The 23,606-nt window shown below is 39.9% G+C and overlaps 2 protein-coding genes across 3 annotated transcripts in view; both read right to left on the bottom strand.

Moving 5' to 3' along the window:
• Positions 1-7,780, bottom strand: part of cpsf4 (cleavage and polyadenylation specific factor 4) — a 9,446-nt gene extending 1,666 nt beyond the window's left edge. The window contains exons 1-6 of the mRNA XM_061974018.1: positions 7,349-7,780; positions 7,173-7,223; positions 3,381-3,533; positions 3,196-3,291; positions 1,359-1,452; positions 1,194-1,260 (exon numbers count right to left, since the gene is read on the bottom strand). Of these exons, the coding sequence (XP_061830002.1) occupies positions 1,194-1,260; positions 1,359-1,452; positions 3,196-3,291; positions 3,381-3,533; positions 7,173-7,223; positions 7,349-7,451 (564 nt within the window). The 5' untranslated portion in view covers positions 7,452-7,780. The remainder of the gene's footprint in view (positions 1-1,193; positions 1,261-1,358; positions 1,453-3,195; positions 3,292-3,380; positions 3,534-7,172; positions 7,224-7,348) is intronic.
• Positions 7,781-10,949: 3,169 nt separating this feature from the next.
• shmt1 (serine hydroxymethyltransferase 1 (soluble)) lies at positions 10,950-23,413 on the bottom strand. 2 transcript variants are annotated; one of them, XM_061973382.2, is made up of 12 exons: positions 23,270-23,413; positions 19,360-19,465; positions 16,454-16,599; positions 16,215-16,330; positions 15,990-16,150; positions 15,837-15,918; positions 13,274-13,486; positions 13,099-13,212; positions 12,889-13,011; positions 11,751-11,867; positions 11,560-11,670; positions 10,950-11,482 (listed from the first exon to the last, which is right to left on the bottom strand). In XM_061973382.2, the coding sequence occupies exons 2-12, from the start codon at positions 19,450-19,452 to the stop codon at positions 11,310-11,312; spliced, it is 1,449 nt and encodes a 482-aa protein (XP_061829366.1). In that variant the 5' UTR covers positions 19,453-19,465; positions 23,270-23,413; the 3' UTR covers positions 10,950-11,309. The 2 variants fall into 2 exon arrangements, with proteins under 2 accessions (XP_061829366.1, XP_061829367.1); XM_061973383.2 differs by lacking the exon at positions 23,270-23,413 and adding an exon at positions 19,532-19,552.
• Positions 23,414-23,606: the final 193 nt, after the last annotated feature.

Here is a 23,606-nt window from a genome sequence, read left to right as displayed (position 1 = left end):
GGGTCGCGAGGGGTGCTGTAGCCTATCTCAGCTGCATTCGGACGGAAGGCGGGGTACACCCTGGACAAGTCGCCACTTCATCACAGGGCCAACACAGATAGACAGACAACATTCACACACTAGGGCCAATTTAGTGTTGCCAATCAAACAACCCCCAGGTGCATGTTTTTGGAGGTGGGAGGAAGCCGGAGTACCCGGAGGGAACCCACGCATTTACGGGGAGAACATGCAAACTCCACATAGAAAGATTCCGAGCCCGGGATTGAACTCAGGACCTTCGTATGAGAGGCACATGCACTAACCCCTGTTCCACCCACACTGGTTTAAATGTAACTTAGATATCAGGATTCACTAGAGCTTTGAGTCACTAGAGAAAAGTGCTATATAAATATAATTCACTTCACTACATTGCCATGGACATGCACTTTCTCCAGACTTTAATCCCATTGACAAGAGTTCCCAAGTAGAGCCCGTAACTCTCTACTCAAGAACCTCAATAATCTGAGGGCAGAAGAGCAAGATGTCATGACTCCGCAGACTAAATTTAGTCAAACGGTTGTCTCTATCAGAGGCACACAGGCATGGAACACACGAGCAGCTCATATTAGAAACTGTGCCAGCTACCCAACCTTAAAAAACCCCCACTAAATCAGTGGTTAAAAACAAACCTGTTCTATACCCATGTGTAATGTGCACACTTAGTTGTTATACAGTATGTTGACTTGTTTATATTGCTAATATTAATTGTAAGTTATCTTGTAATGTTTGTATGATGTTGTCTGTAAATGTATGTCTGTTTTAATGGTGCCTGCCTTAGGAGAACAGATTCAAATGAGTTATTGTAGCTAATTCTAGTGTATTTACTGTGTGCTTTTGCTCATGTGTTGATCAATATGCATTGTCCTAATCAAATAAAGTTATCCAATTCAATAATTTGATTAACGCTTGACAAGTTATTGAATCACTGGCCTTTTTTGTTGTGGTATAATCACCACTTTTGCTTCCTGAAATAGTTCAAGATGAGGAAATCCCCCTGACATGCTTCTATATACCGGTAAACGCCTTACGGTCATGATGTAACATTACTATAGCGTGAACTTTTTCCACAAATCCCAAACTTTTTGTAACCATTTGTGTGTGGTCAGGATACCAATATCCTATTCATCTTGTGTTTGTGTTTGAGCAGGTCTCACCTTTGCCTGACTCTGAATTTGTTGCTGCAGAGGAGGCTGCTCAGTAATTGGTAATTCAAAACGAGGGCTGAAGAGAAACGAGATGACATTTCAGCCTAAAAAACTGCATTTTAACATCCAGTGTACCGGTACACATTCTTATGCTGAACACAAACTAGAACATACTGCATAAATTTGCAAGATTTTCCCTCTGGACAGAAGCCAACCAGGTAGTTAACGCAAATCACTCTTCTTGTGTGTCTGTGTCTGCAGTCAGGGCCTAAAACAGAAGGATAAAAAAAAAAGGTAATTGCATTAATCTGTTCATTGCTGAAGAGCATTTACCTAATTACACAAAGTTTTGGTCTTGTCGGGGATCAGGCAATTCATTGGACAATAGGAATGCAGCAGAAATGCAGTAATACTCGGTAAAATAGACAGGACAATGTGTGTTTGCGTGTGTATGTGTAGATTAAGAATTATGGCCAGCACAAGCATTGAAGTTGAAAGACAACATTTTGGAGAAACAAAAACTTCATTCATCACGTCGGATATTGCATGTACTAAAAACCTCTACGGACACTTTTTGTTCAAATCATATTTGAGTTTGTGGATGAAAACTTTCTGTTCCGGAAATAATCATTAACTTGTCCTTGTGTTGGCCCACATTATTGTACACTAGCTGTAATCCAACTGCACTTTGATGTTTATAATAATTAAAATAATAAGTTATTTGAGTTTAAAAAAATAAAATAAAATTGGGGTCACCACTTGCTGTTTGCTAAACACATGGTGGGAAGCACTGGTGTCCACGAGTGATCAACAAATAAGAGGGTATTAAACATTTAAAAGTAAGAGTGTAATGATTCGTCTTAACATTGATTCGATTCAGAATTTGTGTTTGCCGATATGATTCAGGGATGTTTTGTTTTTTAGACTGAAACAATTCAGTGAGTTGAAATCGATTCAGTAACGTTTTAGCAAAAAAAAAAAACAAGCAGTGTGACTGTGAAACAAATACTGGATACTGGACACTGCAGGTGAAGTTTCTTATAATCCTGTTATTTCTTGACAGGGAAACTACAGTAAACAACATTTTAACAGTAGAAATTCCTGCTAAATAAAGTTATATCCGCCATAACCGTTTTCCATGCTGGCATCGCCGATGAAGGACAGCATCCCAGGTGTGCGGGAAGCATACGTATATGCCCCCTCATCCCTGTTGATGGTGTTGGCCCCTCACTTCCTAATTTCTATAGCCTCCTTGATCCATCTTTACTATTTCCTTCTTTCTGACGAAATACATTTTCCTTGGCTGCGAGTTGTTGTGTTGTAGCTTAATATTGTTAAGTTCCGGAAATCGGTGCGTCACCGTAAGTTGCGCCGCTTTCACTTCTGTTTTGTCGGTCACGTTTTTTTGTGGCTTAAAAGTTGTGATGCGGCTTTATATTATTGTTTTGTCATTTGTCTTTGCTGTGGTTTTGGCAATCGTGCTGTAGCTGAAAGTTTGTGTTGTGATTATTGATATTGTCTTGTGGCGTTTGCATTTGTTATGACCTTTCTCGACCACCGTATCTATCCGCCACTTTTGTTTTGATGACGCCACAGATGGGCACAGACTTAACATTTAACGTCCTTATTATTAAAAGCGCTAAACTTCATATAAAGTCTGCCGTTCTTAAATCCAATGTTTTCCTTTTTCTAATAATCAATCGATTCCCTTTTAAAACAAACTTGGATCGATACTTAACTTCCGAAATGCAAACTTATCAAGCACAGATCGATGTAGTTCAATATAAATTGATATATCGATTAATCGTTACACCTCGTTAATTTGAAAGAAAAGTCTCATAGTATTTAATACACCAATTATATTTACTGCAGAATGTGTTTTTTGCTGACAAGCAAAATGAAGAACTATGAGAGGAAAACAGGTTTGTACACCCAAAAAATACAACGAAACAGAACCCAAAACCGAAGCCAGTGTGGAAATATGACATTTAGTAGGTGTCGAAGAGCCTACCGTGTTTGCAGAAGCCTCTGTCATACCAGGGACAGTCCTTGATCTTCGACTCAGGATCAATGTGCAGGAAGGGACATTCCTTGTTGCTACACTCACCTACGGGACACAACACAGATAATATAAAATCAAACATCAACATAGTAGCTGTACTCTTTTGGAACAATGTCCAGGTCTTGCGAACGCACCAAATTTAGAGTAGAAGTAGCATTCAGGCATCTTAGTCATGTCATATTCGTGAAGGAACTCGCACTGGTCTCCTTTCTTGCAAAGACCTCTGAGCCAATGTTTGCACACCACTGTCTTCTCTCCACTGATGTGCCGAAAAGGACACATCCCACCTGCAAATGAAGTGTAAACAAAAACAAAGGATATTTGCATTTGGTGAGTAATAAATGATAAATGGGTTGTACTTGTATAGCGCTTTTCTACCTTCAAGGTACTCAAAGCGCTTTGACACTACTTCCACATTTACCCATTCACACACACATTCACACACTGATGGAGGGAGCTGCCATGCAAGGCGCTAACCAGCACCCATCAGGAGCAAGGGTGAAGTGTCTTGCTCAGGACACAACGGACATGACGAGGTTGGTACTAGGTGGGGATTGAACCAGGGACCGTTGGGTTGCGCACGGCCACTCTCCCACTGCGCCACGCCGTCCCAGTACCGTATTTTTCGGAGTATAAATCGCTCCGGAATATAAGTCGCACCGACCGAAAATGCATTATAAAGAAGGAAAAAAAACATATACGTCGCACTGGAGTATAAGTCGCATTTTTTGGGGAAATTTATTTGATGAAACCCAACACCAAGAATAGACATTTGAAAGGCAATTTAAAATAAATAAAGAATAGTGAACAACAGGCTGAATAAGTGTACCTTATATGACGCATAAATAACCAACTGAGAACGTGCCTGGTATGTTAATGTAACATATTATGGTTAGAGTCATACAAATAACTATAACATATAGAACATGCTATACGTTTACCAAACAATCTGTCACTCCTAATCGCTAAATCCCATGAAATCTTATACGTCTAGTCTCTTAGGTGAATGAGCTAAATAATATGATTTGATATTTTACGGTAATGTGTTAATAATTTCACACATAAGTCGCTCCTGAGTATAAGTCGCACCCCCGGCACAAACTATGAAAAGAACTGCTACTTATAGTCCGAAAAATACGGTATATGTCTTCAGAAAACCAGTGAAGTTTGCGGATGACACTACGGTGGTCGGACTCATCTCAAAGGGGTACGAGGCAGTCTACAGAGAGGAGGTCTGGAAGGTGGCAGACTGGTGCTCAGAGAACAACCTTGCTCGGAACACCAAGAAAACCAAGGAGATCGTCGTCGACTTCAGGAAACACATCACTGACCGAGCCCCCCTCTACATTAAGGGTGAGTGTGTGGAGAGGGTCCACACCTTCCGGTCTTTTGGCATCCTTTTTTCCCCTCGGCCATCAGGCACATGAACAATAACAAGATCTGATAGCTCAGTTACAGCTATTTTTATTACCTATTCTGTTTTATATGTGTTTTCTGTTGCACCAAGAAAAATTCCTAGTTTGTGAACCCGTTCTCAAACAATGGCAATAAAAACTATTCTGATTCTGACAACATCTCTTGGTCAGATAACACTACTGCTATCACTAAGAAGGCTCAGCAGCGGCTGCACTTCCTGAGAGTCCTCAAGAAGTACAACCTGGACTCCAACCTGCTGCTGATCTTCTACCGCTCATCCATTGAGAGCCTGTTGACATACTGCATTACAGCATGGTACGGCAGCTGCACCGCTGCAGACAGGGAGAGGCTCCAGAGAGTGGTAAAGGCAGCACAGCGGATCATCGGCTGCACGCGTTTCTCACGCTTTCCTGTCTCTCCTTCTCACAGAGACTTTAAAAGAAGCGCACCTTCTTACATACGTCACATACTGTCACGTGAGCAACGTCACACGCTCCCGCGGAGCAGACAGGTAGCGACATGGTAATGTTAGCTGTGATGCTAACAGCTAACAGTGTGTTTTGAGTGGTAATACATGAGAAAGAAGGTGCGAATCTGGTAACAAACGGAGGAATAATTAATTCCCAAGAAAAACAGCACGGGGTGCATTGTCTGACGGTGGTTTGGCTTCAAGCGGGAATATGTCTTTACATGTCAACATCTCCGTTCGGTGCCACACCAACTAAATGCCGAAGCAACTATTTCCACATCAACACCGTAGGACATATACTATTTGATATGCAGCTCATTTTTATGTGACACTTATTGAAATATCTTGTGTGTCATCATGCACAAAAGTGCACTTATAGCATACTTGCCAACCTTGAGACCTCCGATTTCGGGAGGTGGGGGGCGTGGCTAAAAGGGAAGGAGTATATTTACAGCTAGAATTCACCAAGTCAAGTATTTCATATATATATATATATATATATATATATATATATATATATATATATATATATATATATATATATAGATGTATAAGAAATACTTGACTTTCAGTGAATTCTAGCTATATATATATATATATATATATATATATATATATATATATATATATATATATATATATATATATATAAAAATAAAATAAATACTTGAATTTCAGTGTTCATTTATTTACACATATACACACACACATAACACTCATCTACTCATTGTTGAGTTAAGGGTTGAATTGTCCATCCTTGTTCTATTCTCTGTCACTATTTTTCTAACCATGCTGAACACCCTTTCGCAGGTACCCAGAAAGGTTTCGAGTACCACCAAAAAAACTGAATCTCTGAAGACAGTATAAAAATCTGTGTTAAAGGTGTACAAATACTGTTTGTATAATAAGCATGTTATTGTTTACAAATGAGGGTTAAGAGTTCAGTACTAAAAAAAAAAAAGAATGTGGCTTAAGTACAGTTTTTTAATTGAGCTGCTGCATTTTTTGGTTGGGTTGTTTATTTATTTTGAGTACGGTAACTTCTACATTTCTAAAAGGGGAGGAATGTAATAGAGTGATCTATGTTTGTCTGTTGCCATCTCCTGGTGAATGTTGGCTATAGCGTACTGGGATTACTTTTTGGTTGGCCAACGATTTACGTGGTGTTGCCCACCTGACATCAAGTGTGTGAGTCTGTTCTGAAGTCTACAGTAAAGAGACGTACTTCATCACCTCGCCTGGTTATTGCCTCCAACTCAATATATTACAACAACATTGCTGTTTACGGCAGACGAACTGCTTTACGGTAGAATAAAACATGACTGCGGTTGTTGCGTGTTGTTACCCCGCTGGGAGGACGTTAATGAAACTGCCTAACAATAAACCCACATAAGAAACCAAGAACTCTCCCTCGATCATTCTACAGTTATAACGTGTTTGGGCAGGCACGCTGTTTATATCGTGGGAAAGCGGACGTGAATACAGGCTGTTGACACGTCACTCAGGTCCGCCTGAATTTCGGGAGAAAATTTGTCCCGGGAGGTTTTCAGGAGAGGCGCTGAATTTCGGGAGTCTCCTGGAAAATCCGGGAGGGTTGGCAAGTATGACTTATAGCTTGTTTTAAAATGTCTCTGACAATCTTGCACTTTCTGTTTTGGAAATGACATGAATGTTTGTGCCACTGCTTAATAACTGTTTAATAAATACACTTTTGCTAAATTGACTTAGTTGTGATTTCCCTCTCTGCATGAAAGTTTAAAATGAGCATACGGTATATTAATGCAGTATGAACAAGAATGTTTTAATGTAGACACATAGAATCATCATTCTGCTGTGATTATAAGTATCAAGTGTTCATTCAAGGCTAAGGCAAAATATCGAGATATATATCGTGTATCGCGATATGGCCTAAAAATATCGAGATATTTAAAAGAGGCCATATCGCCCAGCCCTACTTTTAATCGCATTGTACCTGTGTATAGTGACAATAAAAGGCATTTTATTCTATTCTAAATGTGACTCGTGGTGTCTTTGTGTTTACCTTTCACGCACTCTTCTCTCATGAAGAACTCGCACACAGCGGAGCCGGATTCTGAGGGGGAAACATAGTTCAAGTCTTCATATAAAACAGAAGTAGCAGTCTTCATGGGGTCTGCACATAGTTGGCGCCCCCATCGTCACCTGCTGCTAGGTAGCAGTTAGCATAAGAGCACTTACTGTCCATGCCGGGGAACGGCAGAGGCTGAGCCCCCAGCTGCTGCTCCACGGCAATCTCCAGGTCAAACTTGATATGGTCCACGTTAGCCAGTAAGTCCTGCATGCTTGCTTCTGTTCTGTCCCGCTAGCAAACTAAATATTAAGCTAGCTAACTACTATTGAGCTAATTAGTCGGTCATTTCTTCAACAGCCACCGACCAAAGCTAGCCAGGCTAGCCCTTAGGCTAAAGACACCACGTAAATAACAGTAAAATGACTGCTGTATTATGTGAAACAAAACAGCCGGAATGGTTTAAAAGTTAGTTTTTTGTCACGGAACGTTTCTCTACGCTGTTGCTAGTTGAGACACACGAGAGGCGCGCACAATAACCTTTGACCGAAGTGACGTCATTTCCGTTTCCTCGGAGGGAGCGTTTCCCTTGAAGTTGATAGTTTGTAAACAAACGCAACATACATTTGTTTTGGCTGAGGTCGGCCGCGACCCCGAAAGGGACAAGCGGTAGGAAATGGAAGGGATGGATGGATGGCTGAAAGATAATTGTATGGAGATGTCCCCATTTACTCTAGGAGAGATTGAATTTGGTATATCTATGAAAGGTAACAACATAGAAATGATTAGTAATATTACGATGTTGCAAGAAAAATATTTTGTACATGAAAGTCGATTTCTGAAAGTAAAACCCAAATTCTCCCATTGGATTAATGATTTCAAATTATTCATAGATATTGGAAAAACGGCTAAAAAAGAGAAAATAAACTAATTATTGTCTTCCATCCATCTTCTTCCGCTTATCCGAGGTCGGGTCGCGGGGGCAGCAGCCTAAGCAGGGAAGCCCAGACTTCCCTCTCCCCAGCCACTTCGTCCAGCTCCTCCCGGGGATCCCGAGGCGTTCCCAGGCCAGCCGGGAGACATAGTCTTCCCAACGTGTCCTGGGTCTTCCCCGTGGCCTCCTACCGGTCGGACGTGCCCTAAACACCTCCCGAGAGAGGCGATCGGGTGACATCCTGACCAGATGCCCGAACCACCTCATCTGGCTCCTCTCGATGTGGAGGAGCAGCGGCTTTACTTTGAGCTCCCCCCGGATGACAGAACTTCTCACCCTATCTCTAAGGGAGAGCCCTGCCACCCGGCGGAGGAAACTTTCGGCCGCTTGTACCTGTGATCTTGTCCTTTCGGTCATAACCCAAAGCTCATGACCATAGGTGAGGATGGGAACGTAGATCAACCGGTAAATTGAGAGCTTTGCCTTCCGGCTCAGCTCCTTCTTCACCACAACGGATCGATACAGCGTCCGCATTACTGAAGATGCCGCACCGATCCGCCTGTCGATCTCACGATCCACTCTTCCCTCACTCGTGAACAAGACTCCGAGGTACTTGAACTCCTCCACTTGGGGCAGGGTCTCCTCCCCAACCCGGAGATGGCACTCCACCCTTTTCCGGGCGAGAACCATGGACTCGGACTTGGAGGTGCTGATTCTCATCCCAGTCGCTTCACACTCGGCTGCGAACCGATCCAGCGAGAGCTGAAGATCCTGGCCAGATGAAGCCATCAGGACCACATCATCTGCAAAAAGCAGAGACCTAATCCTGCAGCCACCAAACCGGATCCCCTCAACGCCTTGACTGCGCCTAGAAATTCTGTCCAATTAAAGTTATGAACAGAATCGGTGACAAAGGGCAGCCTTGGCGGAGTCCAACCCTCACTGGAAACGTGTCCGACTTACTGCCGGCAATGCGGACCAAGCTCTGACACTGATCATACAGGGAGCGGACCGCCAAAATCAGACAGTCCGATACCCCATACTCTCTGAGCACTCCCCACAGGACTTCCCGAGGGACACGGTCGAATGCCTTCTCCAAGTCCACAAAGCACATGTAAACTGGTTGGGCAAACTCCCATGCACCCTCAAGGACCCTGCCGAGAGTATAGAGCTGGTCCACAGTTCCACGACCAGGACGAAAACCACACTGTTCCTCCTGAATCCGAGGTTCGACTATCCGGCGTTTATTATTGTCTTCATTGGAGTAATTGAATATGTTTTAGATAAGCCCATTTTTTGTATTTGTTTTTATTTTGTTTTTTTTATTTTTTGTAGTATTTAAAAATGGCCAATTTTAATTGTGCATTTGACAATTGAAAGTGTCTTATCTACATTTTTTGATTTTAATTATGATTTTTTTCATAATGATTTGATTTTATAATTTACATTTTAATTAGAATTATCTTCATGATTATCTTGTAGTTATCTGTAAAGCATTTTGAATTGCCTTGTGTATGAATTGTGCTCTATAAATAAACTTGCTTTGCCTTTCCTTACATGGCAACAAATCAAATCAAACAGGGACGGCGTGGCGCAGTGGAAGAATGGCCGTGCGCGACCCGAGGGTCCCTGGTTCAATCCCAACCTAGTACCAACCTCGTCATGTCCGTTGTGTCCTGAGCAAGACACTTCACCCTTGCTCCTGATGGGTGCTAGTTAGCGCCCTGCATCGCAGCTCCCTCCATCAGTGTGTGAATGTGTGTGTGAATGGGTAAATGTGGAAGTAGTGTCAAAGCGCTTTGAGTACCTTGAAGGTAGAAAAGCGCTATACAAGTACAACCCATTTATCATTTATTTATCATTTAAATTAAAGTATAACATTTATTTCTTTAATGGAGCACATTTTCTTCTACACTTACTGTGCATTAATGTTAATTTCTATTCAAAGTCAGTGAGACCCAGTAAAATTAGTCAAATACTATTTACCCAAAAGTATTGCACGTTACACAAAATGCAGAGAATAAAAACAATAATGAGTATCAGAAACACATGTCACAAATAATTGAATGTATGGATTTGGTGAAATTTAAAACTGCAAATGCAAGAAACTAATATTTTAAGCTAGAAAGAACCTGCTGTTGCCAAATATACAAACATAAGACAGAAATGGAAAATATAATTTGTTTTTGATATTCTACTTACTGTTCTGTAGTAAATGCTAATAATTGTGAAGAAACACCAAACTGGTTTTCATTGTTCCTGACTGTAACAGAGAAAACAATATTTGCTATTCTATTACAGTAAAAACACTTGCTTACTTTATGAATAATTACCATTTATCTTCATTAGTTTTGTTTTTTCCCCTCCATTTTCATCATTCCAGTTGCTTCTGTTGCTACAATTAGGGATTTTACAAAGCAAGTTAGATTTTCCAAGTAAATAGATGAAAACATTTTTGTTTGAAAAAAATGGCAAGCACTGTAACTTTTGTTTAAATCCTAGTTTCCACAATATGTGAAAGGCACATGCAAATAAATGCAACACAGAAGGTACCGGCAATGGAGTAGAGATACACAGGATGTGTATTTACTGTTGTAAGAATCGTTTCTCACCTGACTGAGTAAAATAAAGGTTAATATATGGAATTTAAAAAAATATTTGTGTATTTTAAACCCCAGTCAGTGACACAAATTCAACTGAAAAAGTGTACATTCTGAAGAGTGGTGCACCAATGGTTAGTAATTACTGTTCACAAGCTAGTATCCTCCCGCTCCCAATAAAATATATTTGGGCAAAGGGAATTCTTAAGAGAAATTTACACACATAAGTAACTGGTCTTTATCCAAACATGTTGATTTTATTGACAAAGAAGCTGTATTTAAAATACATCACACATATACCTGGTGTCAAATGTACTGCACTGTATGACACGTCATCAATAAAATGATTGTCATATTTCATAGTGTAGATTTGGACATTTCACTGAAACTTAAAGCTTAAATGTGGACAAAGCTGCAGTAGAGGAAAGCACAAAAAAAATCATGAAAGCTTGCTCTGACTGAAAAATCAATCAAGGTGATAACCGTCTTATTTGATGGGGTAGAACCGCATCACAAATGAATGATGGAGGTCATCATTACATGTAACCTTTGCCAGAATTATTTGTCCCACCATCCATATCTGGATACTATCGGCCTCTACAGCTCAGGGAGACCAGGCATGGGAAAATGACTGGCGAAAGCCTCCACTTCTGTTTTGATCTCTGCTACACGCTGCTGGAACTTCTCTTCCTGGGCCAAGGCCTGGATGAATTCCTTCAGAGGAGCTTTGGGATCCAGACTTCTCTGCACCTCCAAGGTCAACTCAATGCCTGGTGGATAGGAAAAAAATCCTTATTTTTCCCTTAAACCCACCTTGTGATAGGTGGTTTGTTGTGCAGAATGTTACCTCTGTGAATAAACTCTGCCACCTTCCTAAAGTCATCTTCCACCAAGCCTCTGGAGGTCAGAGCTGGAGAGCCAAATCTCAGCCCACTGGGGCGCAAAGCACTCTTGTCCCCTGAAAAAAAAAAGACATTGCCATGGTCAAGACAAAGAAGTTTGCATTACTGCTCATACAGTATAACCAAAAAACAATACCTGGGCAGGTGTTTTTATTGCAAGCAATGGCACAGGCTTCCAGAACCTTCTCTGCTCGTCCTCCGTCAGTTCCTTTGGTGCGCAGGTCCAGCAAGATCAAATGATTGTCAGAACCACCTTAATGGGCAAATATGAAATGTAAGGATGACTAGTGAAGATTAGGGATGGGAATCAAAAACCGGTCCTTGTTCAGAACCAGGTTCCAGTGTATAAAATCCTTGGAATCACTTGCCATTTTTTCCAAACGGTTCTCTTATCAATTCTTCCGGGTGGTCGTTATGCAACGTGCGTAATGACGTCAGATGGCAAAATGGCGGAGTCCGGGCGCAACAAACGCTTTACAGTTGACTACATTTTACAAGAGATGCTTGCAACAGCGCTACTTGTAATAATTATAAGGCTGCTAGTTCATAAAGAGGACATGCGAGCAATATGCTGAAACATTTGAACACACATGCGATTATTAAAAATGAAATAGAATAGTTTTTGAACGGCTCCGATCTAATCCCAGCAGCACTAACGCTAGCAAGTCATCTGAATACAAAAAGTACTAACTAACACCTCCTATCATGTTAACGCTGTTATTTGTTAAATTCAAATGAATGTCTTCTGATTTAAATGAACATGACGAGTGGCAGATTGTGACTGCACCTTCACACCTGCCTTTGAGCGTTGTTTTATCAATTGAGGACTATTTAAGTTGAGTTTTGGCCACCATTCGTGGTCAGGACTTTGATTGTTCCTCATATATATCGTTTGTGGACGCTTCACCTGCTGTACGTTCTTAGGAGTAACTCTTTGCTGTTCTCCAGCATTTTGCTTTGTTTTGAAATCTGATCAGTTTAGTTTCTTTGGCATAGCCTTCTCTATGCACAGCCTTTCCCAACGGCTCTCGCCTTTTGCTTTTTATTCAATACATTTATACCTGCACGCTGCCTCCTCGGCGTTCTGTATATAGGGAACACAGCAATGATCGCCGTCATGCAACCCATGCGTCACAAATAAATCACGATATATATCGTTATCGCAGGAGGCTGCAATTTATATTGTTATACAAATTTTAGGCCATATCGCCCATCCTTACTATTACGCATTCTCTGAATTCCTAGTGTTAGAAAAGGGGCACAATGATCCTTACCAGTGACAATCTTGTAGCCATGCTCAATTAGAGCGTTGGACATAGCTTTGCAGTTGACAAGAACCTGCAACTGGTAAGCTTTGAACTCGGGTGTCATGGCTTGTTTGAGAGCGACAGCAACACCTGAGGACATAGAAAGCAGAGGAAAAAAACTGAAGCTTTTGGCATTGGACAGAAAACAAACACTGTATGTCAGATCATGAGGAGGACCTGCAATGGCGTGATTGTGTGGCCCGCCTTGTAGCCCTGGAAACACAGCTTGATTGATTAAAGACTCAAGATTGTACATGGTCTCCTTGCCCTTGGCGTCCACACTCCGCACACCTGGAGGAGAGCAGAGAGAGGATTATATTGAATGCTTGACCGCTACACTGAGCGAATTTACCTTTCTTGAAGAATATCAGTCCGGCTCGGCAGCCACGCAGCGTCTTGTGGGTTGTCGTGGAAACGATGTCACAGCAGTCAAAGGGCGAAGGCACGACTCCGGCAGCCACCAGTCCACTGATGTGCGCCATGTCTCCCATCAGAAACGCGCCATTCTCATTGGCAATCTGCCTCATGCGGGCGTAGTCAATGTTGCGGGAATAGCAGCTGGTTCCTGTCCAAATAAGGAAGACTTGTTTCATCTTTATAATTCCTAAGTAACATATAAGACACTAAAACGGCCAACCTGCCAGACAACAATGTGATACATGATTTCTTGCAGTCGACAGTGAATTAGACTTAATTCAATGTGATTTTCCTTGAATTTACACCTGATATTAGCTAGAGAAGCATAGTGCGAGCATGTGCTAGATCAGGGGTGTCCAAGGAGTGGCCTGGGTGCCATTTGCATCCCAAAACTCGAGTTTTGTCAGCCCACAGCATATTGTTGAAATAAAACAACAAAAAAGCAATAAAAATGCAAGGTAATAGCAAAAAGACATAATGTTGTGAGAAAAAGCAAAAATGTTAATATCAGATATCAGTCTGATATCAGCAAAAAAAAAAAGTATCGGATAGCATCGTCTTGCATCTAAAATGTCCGATATAAACGCTCTGATACAAGCATTCTTGCAACGTGTTCACCAGCCAATTAACATCTAGATGTCTTCCAATAAGCCCACAAGTTGGGTCTTGTATTTTAGTGAGGTCATTTACAAAAGGTAAACAATGTAGGCTATAGGCTACTAAGGAGCTAGCAGCTCTACAACAGCTAAGCACACAAGCTAAACATATGTAGTCAGTGTCCTTAATTGAACAATATTGCAGTCTAAAATGCCATATTTGTCAATATAAACCAGTATCAAATGATATTAAATTACAGATACAAAGTCTCCACAGGCATGTGATTTGAACTTAATGAAAAAGACTGAAAATAAGCCGGGGGTATGGGGGCCGTAGGTCCCTGATGGGGGGACAAGGGGGGCAGCTTGCATTTTCCTTTTTGTTTCTGCTTTAGTGGATTCTGCCTTGGATTTTATAGCCAATTTCTGTCTCTTCGAGTCCCTCTCCACCTCTAACTGCTCCAAATGCAAAAATCACAGTGTACAAACAATGTTTATTCTATTAACTAACTTCCTTTATCTGAATAGCTATTTGTGATTTATAGCATGAAATAACAAATATCTGCAGTCATGTTTTTTATGTTTCAAAAGGATTCAACTATTTAATGTCAAAATATAAACAGTAGAAATGATGAACAAAATGTCAGCTAGTGTCTTGTTGTAAAACATCAATGAAAATGAAATGTAGCATTTAGACAAGCTATACTAGAGCAAAAGTCATCAAATGTCTGCCACAATCATGTGTGTTCTTAAATGTGTATTCCACGTCTTCCATGTCGGGAAGACATGTTGGGCATTGTTTTATCCAGACGCATACATTTGTCCAAATGTGGTCAAGTAGACACATTGCGGGTTTCCTGGACGTCGCCTACATCGCTAAAAGCAAAATCTAAGGAAGAGAATCCTTCTGCCATCTTCCACTAGTTTTTTTAATATATAAATCGCCCGCTTGAATATTCCCTCTTCTCTTCTCCGACTCTCTCGTCGTCATTTGGGATGTGCGCGTCTGTTGTGATTTCCCTTCCTGGTTCCATGACCCGCCCTATCTTGCCTCTGATTGGCCTGTCCCTATTGTTTTGCCCTAATCTTAACCAATTGTGACTCATCATAGTAAATTAATCATCCGATCATGGATTTTCTTATACGTAAAAAAACAACCAATCATCATTGATATTTCCCGTATATTTTGTCCACTGCCCGTGGAGTTGCTTTGCTATGTAGCTTCAAGTTTTAAGTTCGTAATTTTTAATGGAAAACCGTTGTTTTTTGCCAATACTCATCCGTACTCATCACGGGAAAACCGTGGTTGTAGGCAGGTATGGCAAAGAAACGGTTCAAGATTTAACACACATTGTCGGTCGGAAAAAACTAAGAAAAACGGAAAATATTTTTTTATATTTTTACATGGATAAAAAAGACGGATTTCCGACTATAGACGGAAAAATCACATGCCTGTCTCCAAGACAGAAGTGCATTAGAAAGTATTCTGCATTAAACGTGTTGGCATCATTCAACTTACGGCATCATGAGCCTAATGAATTGTTGTGGCCACTTGGTGTAACCTAAAAAACAATTATCACTCCACTTCAACTTAAAGACAGCATAAGTCCATTTCAGACTGGTAATATGAAATAAGTTGGTGTTTTTCATCACTATAGTTGTGCCAGGTTTTCTAACATTCCACAATATGAAAAAGATGTATAATTTGTGCCGATATTGTATCTGAGCAATACTAGGATCTGCTAATACTCGAGGCTCCAATATATACAGTATCTAATAATGTCAACTATAACACAAAGCTGACATAAAGCTCTGTCTTTAAGTATATATAATTTATGTTTTTACAGAATAAAAAAATACCAAAATGATGGGAAAAGTTTGGACACCCATGTGCTAAATGACCTGCAATGATGAGTTTGGGGTGGAAGAGGCGTGCGTTTTCTTGCAGTCGGTCGTAGTCGATGTAACCAGTTTCTGGATTCACCTGAAAGTAAAACAATATTTGAAAGAATTATAATGATGTATGGAAACAGAATCATGCAAGCGTGTGGTCACCTTATATGGCATGGACTCAAAGAAGATGGATGTTGCAGAAATTTTCTTCTTCTCTGTCATGAAGCCGTGTGTTAAATGACCTCCATCCGGCAGGTCCAGGCCCATGATTCGACCATGAGGCTCCACGATGGCAGTGTAGATTGCAAAGTTGGCCGGAGAACCTGCATGAAGAACAAAAGGTGTGTTCCTCTAACTCCATTTGGGATGAAAACCCATATTGGTTACCGGAATAAGGCTGCACGTTAACGCCCCATTTCTCAGAGTCCAGACCATAGGCCTCAAGCGCCCTTTTCTGGCAGAGCCTCTCCAGCTCGTCAACGTGCTCAGTACCGCCATAGTACCTACATTTGGAGACCATTCAGAATATCACACTTTTTTTTAAATTAATAGAAAACCCTCCTGGTCTGATGCAGACCTGTATTATGATTTGTTTATTATTCCACAAGCTTTATTCATTCATATACCTCTGACCAGGATATCCTTCAGAGTACTTGTTGTTCATACAAGAGCCAAGAGCCTCTAGAACAGCTCTGCTGGTGAAGTTCTCTGAAGCAATCAGTTCCAGTCCATATGTCTGCCTGTGCTTCTCTTTTTTGATAATGGAGAACACCTGACACACACAATAACAACCTGACAGATGATATGGCAATTTTATGGCCAATACAGTAATATATACACATATATATATATATATATATATATATATATACACACACATACATACATACATACATACATACATACATACAGTCGTGGTCGAAAGTTTACATACACTTGTAAAGAACATAATGTCATGGCCGTCTTGAGTTTCCAATAATTTCTACAACTCTTATTTTTTTTTGATAGATTGATTGGAGCACATACTTGTTGGTCACAAAAACATTCATGAAATTTGGTTCTTTTATAAATGTATCATGGGTCTACTGAAAATGTGACCAAATCTGCTGCGTCAAAAGTATACATACAGCAATGTTAATATTTAGTTACATGTCTTGACAAGTTTCACTGCAATAAGGCGCTTTTGGTAGCCATCCACAAGCTTCTGGTTGAATTTTTGACCACTCATCTCGACAAAATTGGTGCAGTTCAGCTAAATTTGTTGGTTTTCTGACATGGACTTGTTTCTTCAGCATTGTCCACACGTTTAAGTCAGGACTTTGGGAAGGCCATTCTAAAACATTAATTCTAGCCTGATTTAGCCATTCCTTTACCACTTTTGATGTGTGTTTGGGATCATTGTCCTGTTGGAACACCCAACTGTGCCCAAGACCCAACCTCCAGGCTGATGATTTTAGGTTGTCCTGAATAATTTGGAGGTAATCCTCCTTTTTCATTGTCCCATTTACTCTCTGTAAAGCACCAGTTCCATTGGCAGCAAAACAGGCCCAGAGCATAACACTAACACCACCACTAACACCACCAGTAGGAATGGTGTTCCTGGGATTTCTCCTCCAAACATCCATCAATCCATCCATTTTCTACCGCTTATTCCCTTTGGGGTCGCGGGGGGCGCTGGAGCCTATCTCAGCTACAATCAGGCGGAAGGCGGTGTACACCCAGGACAAATCGCTACCTCATCGCAGGGCCAACACTGACAGACAGACAACATTCACACTCACATCCACACACAAGGGCCAATTTAGTGTTGCCTCCAAACATATTGCTGGGTATTGTGGCCAAACGGCTCAATTTTTGTTTCATCTGACCACAGAACTTTCCTCCAGAAGGTCTTATCTTTGTCCATGTGATGTCAAATGAAACAGGACAATGACCCCAAACACACATCAAAAGTGGTAAAGAAATGGCTAAATCAGGCTAGAATTAAGGTTGTAGAATGGCCTTCCCAAAGTCCTGATTTAAACGTGTGGACAATGCTGAAGAAACAAGTCCATGTCAGAAAACCAACAAATTTAGCTAAATTGCACCAATTCTGTCAAGAAGAGTGGTCAAAAATTCAACCAGAAGCTTGCCAGAAGCTTTTGGATGGCTACCAAAAGCGCCTTATTGCAGTGAAACTTGCCAAGGGACATGTAACCAAATATTAACATTGCTGTATGTATACTTTTGACCCAGCAGATTTGGTCACATTTTCAGTAGACCCATAATAAATTCATAGAAGAACCAAACTTCATGAATGTTTTTTGTGACAAACATGTGCTCCAATCACTCTATCACAAAAAAATAAGAGTTGTAGAAATTATTGGAAACTCAAGACGGCCATGACATTATGTTCTTTACAAGTGTATGTAAACTTTTGACCACGACTGTCTGTGTGTGTGTGTATATATATATATATATATATATATATACATATATATATAGAAATATGCATACAGTCGTCCCTGTCCACATCGAGCTTAAAATATTGCAGCTTCCCCATATTGCCAGTTTTTTTTTAGTAATTATCCTTTTTTATACAAAATGTTTGACCTAAAATAAGCATTTTCAATCAAAGATGACTAAATGAGCTAAAGTTATAAATACTACAATACGATTGGCCACCAGATGAGACCAAAGAAATCAGAACACACTTTTCAGTATCATGACCACTGATTGGCTCAGCCTCCAGATACATTACTACATTGGATTAAAAGAGTGTAAAAGTGCTTAAAGGCTGTTAATTCATGTCTCGAGGGCTCTCATAATGTTGAAAAACGTAATTAGAAGGTCATGAACAGCTTTTCTATGCTTTAGCTATGAAAATATTACATTTTGATTCCTACTTTGCGGAAATTTCTTTAGCATGGTCATGTCCGCAACTAATTAACAGCGATAAACAAGGGACGACTGTAGTCATGGTCTGGTGTTGCAAGAGTGCTGCAGTTTGTTAAGAGAAAGAGGAATTTCAACATGTACGATGACATTCTACAGCAGTGCATGATCCCCTAGACAGCAATGGTGCTGAGAAAATATATTGACACTTTGGACATGATCATTGTGAGGATGAGCACTCACTTGTGTTGTTTGCTATTGTTTGCCAGGGAAAACATTTATTAAAAAAAACTTTAATTCCCACTGCCAGCATCACTTAAAATAAAAATAGATACTGTATATCTCTTACATTTTGTGTCTGTTTAATTGTTTTATTTATCATCTCTCCTATTGTTCTGTCTTGTAAATTTGTCAAAAATTAACTTCTGTTTTGTAACAGAAAATAAAGGTTATCTATCTATTTAATTTGACTGAACTTCGCTATTGCTGAGGACAGTAAATCTATACTGCTTTCCAAACTATACATTGGCTACACCTAAGTTATATACAAGTAAGTTGCACTTCTAAAGTATTATCCCTTTAGAAGATATAAAATGGCTGTTGAAATGTTTGTTGTGAGATACCGTAGTGTACAGCAATACAAATAGATGAGACTGACCTCAGAATCATTGACAGCCAGCGGCTCCAACATCATCTTGTTGTGAGACTCCCATGTTTCCTTGGTGACATGTTGTCCGTTAGTTAAAGACATGGCTTTTGAAGACCTAAACAAGAAAATAAAGATTACATTTTTGATTTTTGAGTTTGATCCATTATATCTGTATATGCACCTGGGGATAGGTTGATTGGCAACACTAAATTGGCCCTAGTGTGTGAATGTGAGTGTGAATGTTGTCTGTCTATCTGTGTTGGCTCTGCGATGAGGTGGCGACTTGTCCAGCGTGTACCCCGCCTTCCGCCCAGTTGTAGCTGAGATGGGCTCCAGCGCCCCCCGCGACCCCGAAGGGAATAAGGGGTGGAAAATGGATGGATGGATGGACATCTGTATAGAATTGGGCGATATAAATGATATGTGATAGGCGATAACAACTATGTACCGTAATTTCCGCACTGCTGTATAAGCAGTTACTTTGAACCTGCGCTTTATACGAAGCTGTTGTTATTTCATGGATTTTTCCGGGTTCACAAGCCGCCAATAAATTCAGCCTCGTCACATCAGACCAAAGAAATTGCAGAAAGGGTCAGGGTGGACCAACGAAATTGTTCACAATAAATTCAATGCATTCACACAATCATTCAGTCAGCCATTTAGCGCATTATGGACTCTACTTCATCATGGAGAAGAAACAACAAAATGCACACAAAGAAGCCCCGAAGACAATTGAGCCATAGAAAAAGGAATTGAACGGAAATTCCCCACGAAGTACAGGCCCCAAAAGTGTTACAGGCATTGTCTTTTGTTAAATTTGTGAATGAACACAAGCGCCTGTTCAAATATTCCATGTTTCAGTGTACACCTTATACACAGACTTATATACAGACTTGTGCGGCCAATATATGATAAAAAAAATTAGGTGGGGGCGTCTTATAAATAGGTGCGCTCTATAGTCCAGAAATTACTGTCAATCTAGCATTTAACAGAGATTTGAATGGCGATACTGCATGTTGATGATGATACCCTACCGCAATCCACAAATTTAGAGAGACAAACTGCCACAAGCTGCAATGTCTCATTAATATAACTGGAGGAGTTGGAGAAAACTGCAGTGGAACAGCCACTGTTTGGACTTACCGTAATTCATATTTAAGCCACCCGACTATCCACAGAAAACAATACAGATTGCGTAAGGCAACAATCACGACCAATTAGTTTTACAACATCAAAACTTAATTGTGTAATTTCAGCAAAAAACTAAATGTAATGCACTTTTTACAGTCTATGGCATGACACTGTTGGAAAGGAACCTTTAAACTTGAAATATTTTCCCAGCATTAGAAGCATGTGTGCCTTATGGTGCAGAATGCTGGAAAATGTCAGTAAGTGACATTTGCCAACTGTCAGTTTTCCACACGGAGTCCAAGAAGAATCTGTCTGTTTTTTTAACACGATATCGAATTAAGATTTATTGGCAGGATGTCAGCAAGACAGCATGGATAGCACTGAGACAAATTGGCACTGGAGCTGGATTTGGGGATGTTTGAGAAGAGAGACAGACCACATCATAAGAGTAGCCCTTCACTGGAAACCTGAAGGTAAAAGGAAGAGAGCGAGCGAACACCTGGCGGTAGAGATGGAAATGATTTCAATGAACCTGACAAATAATGGTCCAGAAAACAGCCTATAATCGACCACAGTGGAGAGTGTTGCCCTACTTGCCAGGAGGCAAAATGGACACCAAGTACGGATGTGACGTTCGCGAGCGAACAGTTTTTTGAGCATCTCTTTTAAGTGAACGATGAGAACTGATTCGCATCATTTTAATACAAATTGCCCAGGGTTGTGCGCACTAGCCGACTGGACTAGAAAATAAGTTGAGGTCGAAAGAAAAGAAGCGTTTGATTCCTTTTTCTGGTTCTTTGTTCTGCTGTGGATATGTAAAGTACTTCACGTGTAATCACCAGGTAGGGTAGTACAATTTTGCATTCACATTTTTACCTTGTCCTAATTTCTATTTTTGTTTTATTAATATATTGCTGGCGTTGTCTTATTGTTATGGAAAAAACGTTTTGACTTTGGTGTATGTACCATCTACCTGCCAGATCTGGCAAATTGTCATTTGATGTCCATTAATGTCCATTGTCACATATAACAAATAAAGATAAAACCTTTTTATGTACAGATTTTTTCTTTATCATTTGTATATATTTGTGTACTTGGGACAGACACATTTTTTTTTAGATGAGGGGAAATTTTAAATAGCAATCTAAGGGTCAATACTTATAGGATTAGATATTGGATATGGCACAACCTTATGGAATATTTACAATGGCAACAATGGCCAAATTAAAATAGTATTAATGTTTCACAATAATTCCCACTAATAGATTATAAATTGTTTGTAATTATTCTGATGGAAACCATATCTTATAACTGCTATCAAGATTAATTCATTGATAAAAACAAGTTACTTAAAAAATAAAACAAACTAATATATATCTCTAACAAAACATGTATTTTCAACAGATCTTTAAAATATATGACTACCTTTAAAGAGCCATAAATCCCATCTCTAGCAGTAAATAAGTATTATTGTTTTTGCAAGAGGCAGCAATATTTATGCAAAATTGATTTTAAGCCTTATTCAATCAATCAATTAGTTATATTGCCCACCTCTATATATTGATATTCCTCTTAAGTTCCTTCTTTATGCATACTAGCAAACTGATTCACATTTTCCACATTCCTAAAAAAAAGTTATTAAGGCTCAATCTCCTGAGGTCTTGTCACATTGTGCATGTGAAAATGTTCAAATCAAGAGACATCAGTTTGTCAAGTTGCTATGAACTGATAATTACTGGGTAAGAGGTGCTGAAAAAAAATTGATTCACATCCGAATCCCGATTTTCATTTATTCCGACTCAAAATGTATTTGTACAATTCCAAAAATTCCTAAAAAGAATTTTAGAAATACATTTTTTAGGCCATCCCCAGTTTTTCTTTTTCCATAACAATAAGACAACACCAGCAATATATTAATATAAAAAAAATAGAAATATATGTCATATATGTCATGGGGCTTTTATAACCTGTAACCAGCTGTTTTGAAAATTGTATTATAATGTCTATACCTATGCGACAATCGGTTTGAATCGAAAATCGTGTTGAATCACTAATCGATTCTGAATCGAATCATCACCACACGCACTAAAATTGAATCGTGATCGAGTTGTTGCAGGATTCACATCCCTAAAAATACAGTGATTTTCTAAGAGAATGTTCATTCTTGTTTTTTTTAGTTAAACCAAGGGTGTAACTATGTTTGATCCATCCATCCGTTTTCTACCGCTTGTCCCTTACGGGGTCGCGAGGGGTGCTGGAAACATTTTACCTCTTACATTTAAAATCAGCAGAAATCCTGTTGAAATTGTGATTTACTTTGGGGCTTCCCCAAATAAACTTTGGACCATTACGTGCACAAAGAAAATGGGCGAGCAAACATAACACATTTTTGACACAGTGTTGCGTAATCAATCTGGACTCACAGTCACATTCCTAAAAGAGAAAAATTCCGTACGGTGTTCGACTGACCTAAACAAATGGCAGTAACTCTTCCCGTCTCGTCAAATAACGTTGGTGAAAAGTAGCAGTGTTTTGAATAAATACTAGAATGGAATAAAACGTGCTATTCTGATCATTTTAGCAAGTTGATTTGAACAAACTTTCGGTTTTGGAACAGTACGTGCTAGTACAATACTGCCTTAATTAAGACATGTGGTTCATATGCAAAAAACTGATCTACTCAGTATTTTCCAGTAAGTTATGACAGCATTGCAATAAAAAGTTAGACTTTTAAAAACTGTTCTGCTACCACAATGCTTTACATTGTTTTGTTTAATAGTTAACTCACCCACGGTGCAGGAAGAGAAGCTGCAGTCCCTGTCAAAAACTTGACCGTAAACACGAGGAAGGGGGGGAGTGAAAAAGTACAGTGACGGAGGATAAAGTCCGCCAAAGTTTCAACCAATCATATGAAGCGGTACTTGTCTTCTTCGTTTACTATTTCATCAGCTTGTATACTAGAGCGCCCCTGTTTGGCAGGAATATGGCCTACTTCTGCTAAACTGCAGTATATTGCACAATACAAACATCATTTTCGACATCAGTGTAAATACCCATTAGATAAATATGTCACAATAGTTAAATAAAATGTATAAAGTTCAGTTTTGATTGACACTGTCAGAGAA

The sequence above is a fragment of the Nerophis lumbriciformis genome, linkage group LG22, assembly GCF_033978685.3.
Source record: "Nerophis lumbriciformis linkage group LG22, RoL_Nlum_v2.1, whole genome shotgun sequence".
NCBI classification, from domain to species: Eukaryota; Metazoa; Chordata; class Actinopteri; order Syngnathiformes; family Syngnathidae; genus Nerophis; species Nerophis lumbriciformis.
The sequence above is the reverse complement of the archived record's forward strand: the minus strand, read 5'-3'. Positions and strand labels throughout refer to the sequence as shown.